Genomic DNA, 12,042 nt, shown 5'->3' on the forward strand with positions numbered 1-12,042 from the left:
TTCCAACCCCCAACATTCTCTGATTCTGTGACGGTCAAGACAATGTGCTATGCAAGTGGCCAACCCGTTTGACCTCTGCCAGTCGTTTTGGGGGCAGATCTATCTTTTTGAAGGAATTTCTGCCAAGGAAATGTCACGTAAAATCCTGCCGCCGTTACCGACTTGTGGCAGCGTGCTCTTTGTTTGGCCAGGGCAGTTAAACCCGTGCTTCCCAGGGGTTGTTAATCCGAAGCTTGCTGGTGCAAATCCCTGCCTCCGGATGGATGTTTCTCTCGTGCGGCTTCGCACGATTTGGAAATGAAACACTAATTTATGTGCATTTTTAGGCGGCTTAACTATTAGCACATTCTTGGGAACGCTTTTAAATTGGTTCAAGGTTAGCGATGACGGTCTCCGCGTCTCCGTGTCGCTTTTGGAAAATGAGAAAAATGAGTGAGAATTTAATGCTGCTGAATTTCACGTGCTTCTGCACATTTCCCCAATGGGGTCACCTTCTTAAAGGTGCACAAATGGCTCATTCCTGTTAGTCCCTGCGTGTTGTTTAGCATCATGCTTAATTCCATTTCTCTCACTGTGGTTTTTTGTGTCTTCATTTTGGGGTGCAGGGGTGCTCGACGCTGTTGGGAAAGAGAAGCAGGAAGATGTTTCCACGCTGCAAGCTATGAGGTTCTGGTAAGAAACGTCGTTCCTTCGAATAACGTCAGGAAGAGGTTTTTTATTCACTGTTACTACTGAAATAATGAGACTGTTGTGAGGTTTTTTCATTTATCTACACACACACCAACCCCCCGCCCCGGGCTACTTATGTTTAGCCTCATCTGTAATAAAATACGTGCAAATGCTTGTAAAAGGATAAATGTTGACTAGGAAAGGGTGTTCTGGCAGTTTTGGAACCAGTCTTGGAGCACCTTTTTAGCCCTCTCCTCCTGTTCCTGCCTCCAAACCCGTTCTGTCTGACTGCTTCGGATCTATCGCCCTCCAGTCCTGTCCTGTGCAGGGCTTGTGTTAGGCTCGAGTTTGTAAATCTGGTAGCTGCGTAATGTTGAGTAACCAATAGATTTTTTTTCTTAAAAAAGTATATACACAGAACTGTGTATATATATATATTTCTGTGAATGTGATAATATTGATGTAGAGCAGTGAGTCTCTGCTCCATCCCTCGGTGATCAAACATCTGCACATTGTTTCTGACTCTTTCCTTGTCACTTGTAGGCTGAACATGTTCAATGTGTCAACTTATAAAAGTGCAGTTTGTCCGGATTCCTTGCGGCAGTTTTTTAGACACACCCTGACCGAGGTTCTTACCTACAACCCCTTGTTGAAAGGTAGGAAGAGGCGGGCAGAAGCGAGCCTCTACAGCCTATGGTGGGCCTGGAGGACCCAGAGCCAGGGGAACTCTTTGCCGGGGTGACAGATCAGACACAAAAATAAAAAAAAAAAATCAATTTAGAGGGCTGTAACTCAGGAGAAAACTTTAGGTGGAACAGCGGTGCTTTCAGACAGAGCTTCAGCTTGTGAACAGAAGCGTGATGTTTGGAGGAAAGAAATATGTTTGGGCTACAAAACCTCTGGTGGCCAAATCGCTCTGAGCTATCTCGAGCCGGCTGCGTGTGAGAGCTGTGTCCTTGCTGGCTTCCAGCTGAAAGAGATTCTTGAGGGGAAAGAAGGTGGTTCCCTGCTGCGCGTGCGGTGTTGGCCTACGAGCGTGCGATCCCAAGATGAGCTCTGAGGTGAAATGACACGGGCCTTGTCGCCACGGTTGTGTTCCAAATGTGAAAGAGAGAGGGAGAGGATTTCAGCGGGCAATTTTTGATGTATCTGGCTGCCAAAGCCAGAGGGAAATCTTGTGTGGTTAACTTATTTTCGGCGTATTTTAAAATCTACTGCTGAAGAGTGAACTTTTTTCTTTTTTCTGGCTGCAGTGTCCGATGCCATCCGCATGCAGAAAGAGTGGAGCTTTGCAAGAACGTGCGTGCTGCTCAGTACCTTGTATCGCAAGGTTCGTCTTCCCGGCTTCACAAAAGACTTTACTATGTTGTGTTTATATTCATTAAAAGATCAGAAATGAGATGATTGAAAAACAGTGGCCAGAAATTGTAGGCAGGAGGAAGCACGAAGCAAAAGTCCTCAGAAGGATTTTTGTTTGTGCGAAGCTTTTAATAAGAACAAAGCTAATAATTCAAGATGTGAGTTTTCACTGTTAGAGTTTGACATGACTTCTGAAAGAATTGGGTTATTCCTGTTTATTTTCACCCTGACCACACGCTTCACTCTTAGGGGTGGCTGTGTGTCACAGCTAAAATGAGTTACTCTCCCTCTGCTAGCTGTTTGTGGCTTTCAGCGCGCGGGAGTCCATCTCCCAGCTGCAACAAGTCCTGGAGACGCGCGAGGTGAACTGGCAGCACGTCCTGTCCTGCGTTTCCACGCTGGCCGTCTGCCATGCCGAGGCCGAGCAGCTTCTCAAAGGTGAGCAGGTACTGGCCAGCCGAGCCTCCTGAGCAAAAGCGGTACGGCGACGTGCTCGTTCGTCCTTGCCGTTTTGAGATTCCTGTGCGGAAAAAGAGGAGCAGAAAATCTGCTTTTTCGGTCAGATGTTCCCTGTCAGCGGCGACGTGAATGCCAGGCCTTGTGCCTGATGCTTCTCAAACGTCGTGTGCACCTAAGAGTGGTTATTTGATAATTACCTTCATTAATAATGGGAGCAGCGGTTGCTGAAGCTTCGTTCTTCTATCTCACCTCTTTGTTTATTAGAGTTTTGTAGTGTTTAGCTCATTGCTGGGCTCCCTGAAGTTCTTCCAGGTTGAAATCCTAATATTTGACCATTGGAAGCGTGTGAAGTCTGAATCCCAAAAGTTCCCCAAGCTGCCTCCTTCTCTGTGTGACCGATGTGATCTTAGAGGTCTTTTCCAACCTTAATGATTCTGTGTTTGATCGTAGATATTTTCCCTCATTGTATAAAATGACAGCACAGTTGTCAGGAGCAAAGCTTGAGGTTGTTTTATGTTTCTAGATCTACTGAGCCACCTCCTGATAAAGGCCTTTGAGAATTTTGATATGGAAAACATGATCACGGCGTTCCTGATCGCGCGTCAGGCTGCTCTGGAGGGCCCTGCCGTGTTCATGCCTTACTCCGAGTGGTTTAAGGTAAGACTAAGAGAGGCCTGACTGGTAGTTTTTGCTTTAAGTGCGTGAGAAATCTAAAGCATGTTTTGCTGCCTGGTTTCAGACCAGATAGTCAGGAATGAGATAGTTAGGAATCGGGGAAAAAGAGTAACAAGTGGTTGCATTGATATTAGGAATGATGGAATATTTATTACTGTCTTTGTGTCTGCAAAGAATGTATTTATTTTCTTTCATCTTCCAAGTCCATCTTGCGTTCTCTAGTTACTTGTCAGGAAGGCAGACGTGTAATTCCTGTTATAATCATGATCTTGGATGTGTTTCAGAATCTTGATAACCAGCAGTGTTGTTGTTGCGTAAGTTGTAGGTTTTTGCAGATTAAGCGTTCCGGTTTCCTGGATGTTTGCATGCAGCTCTAATTGCTGTGTTTGACCTTAGAAATAATTGGTCGCTAGCTTTTCGTAGTAAACACGTAAGTCTTTTCGGCATGCAAATCCCCTCCAGATGATTGAAACCTGGAAATTCCTTTGTATGAGTTTGCAAATCTGAGCTTGGCCTTTGCTGATGTATCAAAAGGCAAGCTAGCTGAGTTCTGTGTCAAGATTGGCTTATTCTCTTTGTAACACCCAGATAAAGCTGTGTAGGAACTGGCAGATTCGTGGTTCCCCCCCGAGCCTCAATCCTGCCGTGCATTTCGGTGTTCCTCTGCTTACCTCCCCTCACTGGCCTCACCTCAGCGCATCAGAACGTCGTTTTGAGTGTGTTGCGGCAGGCTTTCTGCAAACAGGACAAAAAAACTCAAAGAAAACTTCCACAGAGATTGCTGTGGGCTTTCTCTGGAGGCTCTTCCCCAGAATGATCCTCTTGACAGAGAGCAGATCTCCGTAACAGCTGCCTGGGGTTCAGGCACGGCCAATATGGGGGTTCTCTCCGTACTGAAGCGCCGCGTTTGTTGTTTTTTCTGACATTTCAGGCTTCCTGACAGAGAGCAGATCTCTGTAACAGCTGCCTGGGGTTCATGCACTGTGGGGGTTCTCTCCGCACTGAAGAGCCACGTTTGTTGTTTTTTCTGACATTTCAGGCTTCCTTTGGGAACGCTGGCGGTCACCACGGGAGCAGTAAGAAAGCTCTGGTCTTCCTCTTTGAATTCTTGTCTGAGCTAGTGCCCTTCGAAGCAGCGCCCTACTTGAAGGTGAGGCCAGCAGAGGTAGTTTTCTAAAGACCGACAGGGAACCGCTCCAAAGCGAGCGTGCTTGTGCCTTGGATTGGGTTCAACTTCTTATTTTTGTTACTATAGAAATGGCACTGTGTGTCTTCAATTGGGATCAGCATGCTGCTGATGCCGTTACACTAATTGCAATATTTTGATATATTATTCAAAACCTTTTCTCCCTGAAATAAGGAAGTATGAGGTTCTTTTATTGACTTGACAAGAAGGAGAACTCCTATCATGTTTAAGTGCTTCAGTGATATATTTTTTTTTAACTTTTTTATCTTGCTCTCTGGGGAAAAAGTTACTTGTAAGTTGCCATGAAAATGGCTTTTCTTAAAGCAAGCACGGATACCATCTTTGGGGAATACTTGAGGTAAAAGACTGTAAACTCTAACCAGAGTTAAGATGGCGAATCTCGTTGCGAATCCCGCATTTCAGGTCCATATAATGTACCCGCCTTTCGTGCCGACGAAGCACCGGTCTATCCTCTTGGAGTACATCACGCTGGCGAAAACCAGGCTGGCTGACCTCAAGGTGAGTAAAAATTGCCGCTCTTGAAACGAGTTTTTTCTGGATCTGTCAAAATGCCAGCTGCGCTGTGCCCACCTGCGTCTCTCCATCCCCTCGCGCAGGTCGCCATAGAAGATATGGGGCTCTACGAAGACCTGTCTGCCACAGACGAATCCGTGCAGGTACCCTCATAACACTCTTCCCATTGTCCTTTTTCTTCTGGAAAAGAGCTGAAATTAGCCACCTTTGCCGTTCCTACCGAGTTTGAGCTTGCTGCCAAACCTTTCTCGGATTTAAGGTGGGGGGTTAGCAGCCATAAATACGCAGGCTCTCCCCAAATTCATCAAAATCAGGCTTATGCAGAGGACAAACGGGCTGCGGTGAGGCTGTAGAGGAGCTCAGTGGCTACTGGCCAAACAGCACCTGCGTTAGCCATCCCGTCAGCACCCACACTGACTGCCTCTTGCCCACCCTGTGCTGCGGCGTGTAGAAAATAAACAGGAGATTCCGTAGGGGAGGATTTAAGGCACAAAAGGGAGCGTTGTCCAGCGTGCGTTTGCAGGAGCTGGGGCTCTGCTGATCAACCGGCACATTACGATGGTGGCGCTTCCCCCTGTGGCTTTGCTCCCAGTGATTTGATCGCTTGGGAAAGCCTTTTTTTTTAATATGTATCTTGATTCTTTTCAGTGTAGGGTGTTGTGTCTTTGGCGCTGTATTCAAAACGTTCGTATTTAAAGGAGATTTGGGGAGGGAATCCTACAGCCTGGAGTTTCCTGCTGTGTTTAATCATAAGTTTTAGCTAATAACCCTAATTGATGAGGAAGCAGCTGGCTCCTGCTTCTTCCTGCACGTTGATCACAAGCGTAGCAGCCACACGGTGCCTGAAATACAGGCTGGTGACGGGGTAGTTGAGCGTGCTGCGATGAAATCTGCCCCTGGGATGAACCGGATGAAGATTCATTTAATTTCTTCCAAGTTGAGAAGCTGGCCCCAGGTGGTCGCAGCCTTAAGGTGCCTTAGGACTCAAACGAGTCCCTCTGCCTGGACTGTGGGAACACAGGCTGGAAGCAAAGATGCTGAGTCATAATTCCAAACAGAGGAACTAAAATAGCCTAAAAATAACCCGGATTCAGAGCAGGAAAGATACCGTCCCCATGGGGGACGGCTGGATAGTCGCCAGCTTTCACTCTGCGCGTTGGGTAGTTTCTGTTGCTCGGTTGCGTTCGCTCGGTCGCTTCCCTTCCTCGCACGAGGCCGTTGCTTGCCTTGAAAGAACAAGCAGGGAAGATTTGTCGTTGCCCTCGATGTCTCACAGCATCTTTGTCTCATTGTTCCTGGTGTGAGCCAGCCCCAGGGCCAGGCGCTTCGCGACGTCGAGAAGGCCCTTCAGATATTTGAAAACACGAGGAAGATCCCGACGTCAGTGATAGAAGCCAGGTACCGTGTGCTCCTCTACTCTCCTTGGGTTTAGCTCTGCTGAGAGTAAAAGCCAAGTCCAAACCAAAATGACCAAATAAGAAAAATGGAAGATGGGAGCCAAGGAGGTTTTGGGGAATTCTTCCCCTTCCTTTGCAGTCGGGCTCTTTGGGCAGAGAGTGAAAAGGCATGTGAGCACCTGCAAGAGAAGTCCACAATCATTGTAATAAATAAAAAGCAAAATTAAAGAAATGAATAACTGTTGGCTAACCTGAACTCGATTTGTCAATAGTTATTCATGTATTTGTTTTATTTGCAGGAGCTAAATTAATTCTTGAATAATGAGATGACGCTTCACAGCTTGAGCATTGTTAATATTTCGCTGTATTTCTTTTCTGTCTCAGTATTTTCAGGCGGCCCTATTACACTTCCTGGGATTTGTCAGTGGTTATTCATGTATTTTTTTTATTTGCAGGAGCTAAATTAATTCTTGAGGTAATGAGATGACGCTTCACAGCTTGGGCATTGTTAATATTTCGCTGTATTTCTTTTCTGTCTCAGTATTTTCAGGCGGCCCTATTACACTTCCTGGTTTCTCCCTGCTTTGCTCAGGCCACGTGTGGTTAGTATTTGGTTTTTCTTTTTTGTGTGTGTATGTGTTTAGTTTATTTTTGATCCTCCCATTTAGACACATGTTTGCAGATGGATAATTTGTGCCTAACCTGCCTGGTTTTTTTCTGTTGCAGCTCCCTAAAACCCCGGATGCACGCATGGCTTTTATAGATTCTTTGAAGAGGTAACTTCCTGGTGTTATTTTCTGGGCTTCTGGGCTTTCTGTTCAGGATGTTTGACTTCACATCCAGTTATTGGATGGAACTCAAATGTCTGTTGATGATTAATAAAATGCAGCAGGTGCTCTGGATGCTTTAGAGCCTCCGTAATTACATTTCATAGCACGGTTTATATTTAATAAAGCTGAAGTTTGAATGTGGTTACGGAGTATAATAAATGTCTTTTTTTTATTATTATTATAGAGCTGATAAAATACCCTCAAACTTGTACTCCACATACGTGCAAGCCTGTCGTGCTATGAAAGAGAAAACACCGCAAGGTAAAAAAAATACAACATTTACTTATGGGTCAGTTTGAAGAAAAGTTAACATTTCCATCAATGTCCTCCTGAAGTGAAATTTTTCAACAGCTGCAGCCGATTAATCCGTCCGTAAACACGTGTATGTCCTTTATGCCTCACTGGGGGACGACACGGTTACTCTAGTGATGACTTTCTCCACCTGTGCTGCTGGGCTGGGATTTCTGCAGAGGCTGCAGCTGATGCCTGAGCCCTGGGATGTGTTGTGTTGTCTGAAACTCACCATCGTCTTCTTTTTAAGGACGGATTCCTGTGGGTGACCGCGATCTGGGGAAATAGGAGGGGCTGGAAAGGGATCGCAGCACGTAGTTTATGTGGGCCTGGGTGGGAAGGTCTCACTCGTTTCAGGTCTTGTCACTGTAGCCACGTTAGTGGCGCGATGTCGGTGTAAACAAGAGTTATTGAGCTCTCCTACCTCTTTCAAACGCGTCTTAAAATGGGCAACATCCACGGGTTTGTATGAAATTAAAAGCTCAGGCTGGTGGGCAGGGATCTTTCCTGGATCGACTCCTCCTCGGGGTGCTGGAAGCTTTTTCTGGCGAGGCTGTGGCTGGAGAGACATGACAAAGCATTCCTGGGGCAGCGCAGATGTGCAGCAGTCTGGCTGCGGAGGTTGTCCTGGCAACCGGCTCTGATGGGGAGATATCCCCGTGCCAGAGTCAGCGGGATCCCAATGGGCAGCCCAGGCGCTGCAGGACTTCTTAAATTGCCAGTGACCTCCGGTGGCACTGCCTGAGCTGTGTCCACTGCATCCTCATCAGCCCGAGCTGTGTCCCAGCCTGTCCCCTGCACCCTAATCTGGTTCCCTGCACACTAATCCACATTTTATGATACCTTATGAAATTCAACAAGGGCAAGTGTAGAGTCTTGTACCTGGGAAAGCGTAACCCCACGTTGTGTCCAGTTCTGGGCCCCTCGGTTCCAGAAGGACAGGGAACTGCTGGAGAGAGTCCAGCGCAGAGCAACTAAGATGATGGAGGGATGGAACATCTCCCTGGGGAGGAAAGGCTGAAGGAGCTGGGGCTCTGCAGCTTGGAGAAGAGGAGGCTGAGGGGTGACCTCATGAATATTTGTAAATATGTGAAGGGGGAGTGTCAGGAGGACAGAGCCAGGCTCTTCTCAGGGATGTCCAGTGACAGGACAAGGGGCAGTGGGTACAAGCTGGAGCACAGGAGGTTCCACAAAAACATGAGGAGAAACTTTTTCCCTGTGCGGGTGCCGGAGCCCTGGCCCAGGCTGCCCAGAGAGGGTGTGGAGTCTCCTGCTCTGGAGACTTTCCAAACCGCCGGGACGCGTTCCTGTGGGGCTGCCCCGGGTGACCCTGCTCTGGCAGGGGGCAGCACATCTTTCAAGGTCCCTTTTATAAGGTCCCTTTCAACCACCCACATCCTGTGATTCTGTGTAATCCCATCCCTTGTGCCCTAATCCATCCCTGGGGTGAGACTGAGTTTAAGGCAGGACAGAGCTTTGCTCAGCTCGAAGGCTTCCCTGTTCCTTAGTGCTCGTTCTTGCACGTAAAGGTGACTTGGCAGTCTCCTAGCGCCTCGTTGCTTTACTCTGCATTTACAGCAAGTATTAATTTCAGCCTTTGTTTATTTACTTCTCTGGTTCATGGTTGAGTTGTTTCTGGCCCGGCATACGAGACGCTGTTCCTGTGTAACGAACCATATGGGTGGTTTTCGGGGCTGTGCTGTGGCAGCTTGTTGCTGGTGGCACTCTCTTTCTAGTGGTAAAAAGAATTTCCTTTCATTTGTTCATTAAAAAAAAAAAAAAGAGGGTAACATGTAACATCTGGAGATATTTGGCTTGAGGAGAAGCTGATGACAAGATATTCATGTTGTTGTGTCTGTATTTTGAGGCTAGTTCCAGGCTTTTGAGGACAGCAAAAGTTTCTGTGAGGGGCAGAGAGCTCAGGCAAGGAGAATTCTTTTTTTGCCTCTTGTCTTTAAAAAACTGAATTCCTTCCCGCAGCTTGCCGTAAACTCATAAATGATTAATCAAACTGCACATTTAGAATATAAAACTGAAGCTGTGTATGTGGCAGGTTGACAGTTTGGGGATCTCTTAGAGCTTATACAAAAGCAAACACTGCTTTTACAGGAAGCGTACGCGGAGATGGCCGAGTGCTTTTTATGAACCGAGGTGAGGGTGAGGTGTCGCGTTTCTCTCCCTCTTGTCTAGATGACTCCAAAGCAGAGCCCAGCCTTTCCAAAGAGCCTGCTGAGCAGCTGAAGGCTGAGCTGGCTGAGCTAAGGATGCTGATGGTGGACCCGGCGAAATCCGGAGGTATGCAGGAAGACAAGCTGTAACTACCCGTAATTGGCTGTTAGAAAAGCTGCATTAATAAAATGTGACTGACACTAGCCAAAAGCAGCAGCAGTAGTTGCCACTGGTACCTGAAGCTGCTAATCTCCGAGCTGTATAATCCTTCCAGCTATGAACATATATATGTATATATATATTTTTTAATGCCTGACATATTTCCCGTACTTGAGGTCAGAGCTGAAGGTCTTTGCGCTGAGCACTCGGTACCACATCAATTTTGCCAGCACGTTCCTGGGACTGTGGGCCACCCTCGGGAGGCTGTTCCCTCCTGGTGTGAAAACTTATTCTTGATGAGCATTGGCAATAACGCTGGGGGAAAAAATAATGCCGTCTTCTAAAATGAAGATGACGATCCCTGTGTTCCGGCTGACTATTTTTTTTTTACTCATTAAAGCTTTTCATAATATACTTCGGGCTCCTATATTTCACTTCTCCTTCCTGTGACGTGGGGTTGTAAATCTTTCGTACCTTCCATCCTGGCTCTCCTCTTTAAACCTCCCTGCAGATGTGCCGGCGCAGATCGCAGTGATTTCTGACAGACTTGCCAGTGTCTTGGGTTACGGCGGCGACGAGAACAAAACCCCTATTCTGAATTCTCCAATCCCGATTGACATTTCTGCCCCTGGGCTGGAACCCAGCCAGCGGAGCGTGAGTACCATCTGGCTCGGGGTGTGGAACCAGCGGGGTTGGAGGTAAAAGCGCATCGGGATGGTACGTGAAAGGCCGCTTTGTCTGCGGGGAACAGGAAATACATTCTCCTTTTGTCTACCTCGCCCTGCCCTGCACAGGCTCTTTGTACGTTTTCACCTCCTGGAAGTTGTTGGATGCCTGGTGGCGAGATCTTTTCGTAATATACTTCGAGAGATCTAGAGAGATATTCTGTCAGAGAATCCTGTGAGGAGCTAGACTTGCTTTGCCAGGCTTGTCTGGGTGTATGTTGTTGGCCGAGGTCATTCCTGAGCTGTTATTTCCCATCCCTTCCCCATGCTGGTGGATCCCTACGACTTGTGAACGTCACCCGTTTGCCTCCTCGTCTTGATGTCGGGGAAATATAAAATATACGCAGCACAAAAGTAAATCTAGATACCCAGCCCGACGGTGTGTCTCTTCTTCCAGGTTGTCGATCTTCTGCTGACATCATTCTGCCAAAACCTAATAGCTGCTTCCTCTTTTAACCCTCCCGACAGGTAAGACACAACTAAAAGCATAGGGAAATCAAAACTGGTTTAATACACTAGAATCCCAATGCTTGTCCAGGGCTGAGGAGGGAGTTCTGGTTGTTCATACCCTTCCGTGCCAGGCTGGCAGCTGCAGGCTGCTTTATGCTGAGGTTCTGTAATCTAAGAACTAACGTGCTTTGATGTACGTGCGTGCGTAAAAGGTGTTTCTCCCCTGTCGTTACTGATCCTGCAGAAAAAGGCGGTGTTTGACTCCGCTTTGTGCTCTGTGACAACCCATGAAAACTTTCCCACAAATACTACGTGCTCAGGCTTGGTGGGGAGGGGATGGGGAACAAAGCAAGCTTTTTTTTTATTTATTTTTTGTCCAGGAGTTACTTGCTGGCTCACACCAGGGATCGGGGGAGGAGAACGCTTGTCTCCTGACAGTGGGTGCTGCCGCGGCTCTGGGGTGTCTTTCTGGACTTTGTTATATTAATGCTTTTGCTTTTGCACTGAGTTGTTTTTTTTTTTCATCCCATTTATTGCTCTGCCTCTGTTTACCTTGGGCTGTGCCCCAGGCACAGCAGCTTCCTCCTCTCCTGGTTGTCATCTCAGAACACCTCTTGGACTCTTTATTACCAAGTTATTTGAGGCTGGGTCCTGGTGAAATTCACGTCAATGTAAGAGTCCTCTCTTCAGATATTCCAAAAGCGACATTTCCTTTGAGCCTGAACAATAATTGTTCTTTATTTACAGACAAGTATGGCTCAGGTTCAGTGTGTTTAGCACTTTTAAATACCTCTTCCTGTACCAAAGCCAGAAAATGAATGTCTGGGGTTGTTTGTTATTTTACCTTCTGCAGGCAGGGACCATGTCTTTCCTTGTTTGTGAAGATGATGTGTGGACACAGGAATCTCATGCCTGCGCTTCTGGGCAGGCTCTGCCAGCTTATTTACCATCAGGTTAGTCTTCCAACCCCAAATCATATGGTTAAAGCGTGCTAAAAGCTACCCTGCCTCCGTTTCCTGAGCTGTGGGGCACATACCTGTCTGAACTGCGCTGTGGGTCAATACCTTCCAACAAAAAAAACACCAACCCACCAAAAAACAAAACCTCATTTAAAAAAAAATTGTGTGGGTTTGCTCTCA

General features: G+C 47.0%; 1 protein-coding gene across 1 annotated transcript in view; it reads left to right on the forward strand.

The window, feature by feature from the left end:
• Positions 1 to 605: 605 nt before the first annotated feature.
• The window catches only part of FANCA (Fanconi anemia, complementation group A), a gene marked incomplete at its 5' end in the record, with an annotated part of 22,192 nt that continues 10,755 nt past the window's right edge, over positions 606 to 12,042 (forward strand). Inside the window, 16 exons of the mRNA XM_009868806.1 lie at positions 606 to 672; positions 1,213 to 1,325; positions 1,923 to 1,999; positions 2,325 to 2,466; positions 3,011 to 3,144; positions 4,202 to 4,312; positions 4,772 to 4,867; positions 4,966 to 5,025; positions 6,192 to 6,280; positions 6,821 to 6,881; positions 7,006 to 7,055; positions 7,294 to 7,370; positions 9,591 to 9,695; positions 10,240 to 10,382; positions 10,851 to 10,921; positions 11,757 to 11,856. Of these exons, the coding sequence (XP_009867108.1) occupies positions 606 to 672; positions 1,213 to 1,325; positions 1,923 to 1,999; positions 2,325 to 2,466; positions 3,011 to 3,144; positions 4,202 to 4,312; positions 4,772 to 4,867; positions 4,966 to 5,025; positions 6,192 to 6,280; positions 6,821 to 6,881; positions 7,006 to 7,055; positions 7,294 to 7,370; positions 9,591 to 9,695; positions 10,240 to 10,382; positions 10,851 to 10,921; positions 11,757 to 11,856 (1,496 nt within the window). The remainder of the gene's footprint in view (positions 673 to 1,212; positions 1,326 to 1,922; positions 2,000 to 2,324; positions 2,467 to 3,010; positions 3,145 to 4,201; positions 4,313 to 4,771; positions 4,868 to 4,965; positions 5,026 to 6,191; positions 6,281 to 6,820; positions 6,882 to 7,005; positions 7,056 to 7,293; positions 7,371 to 9,590; positions 9,696 to 10,239; positions 10,383 to 10,850; positions 10,922 to 11,756; positions 11,857 to 12,042) is intronic.

Source organism: Apaloderma vittatum, unplaced genomic scaffold (genome assembly GCF_000703405.1).
Source record: "Apaloderma vittatum isolate BGI_N311 unplaced genomic scaffold, ASM70340v1 scaffold16804, whole genome shotgun sequence".
In the NCBI taxonomy this organism is placed as follows: Eukaryota; Metazoa; Chordata; class Aves; order Trogoniformes; family Trogonidae; genus Apaloderma; species Apaloderma vittatum.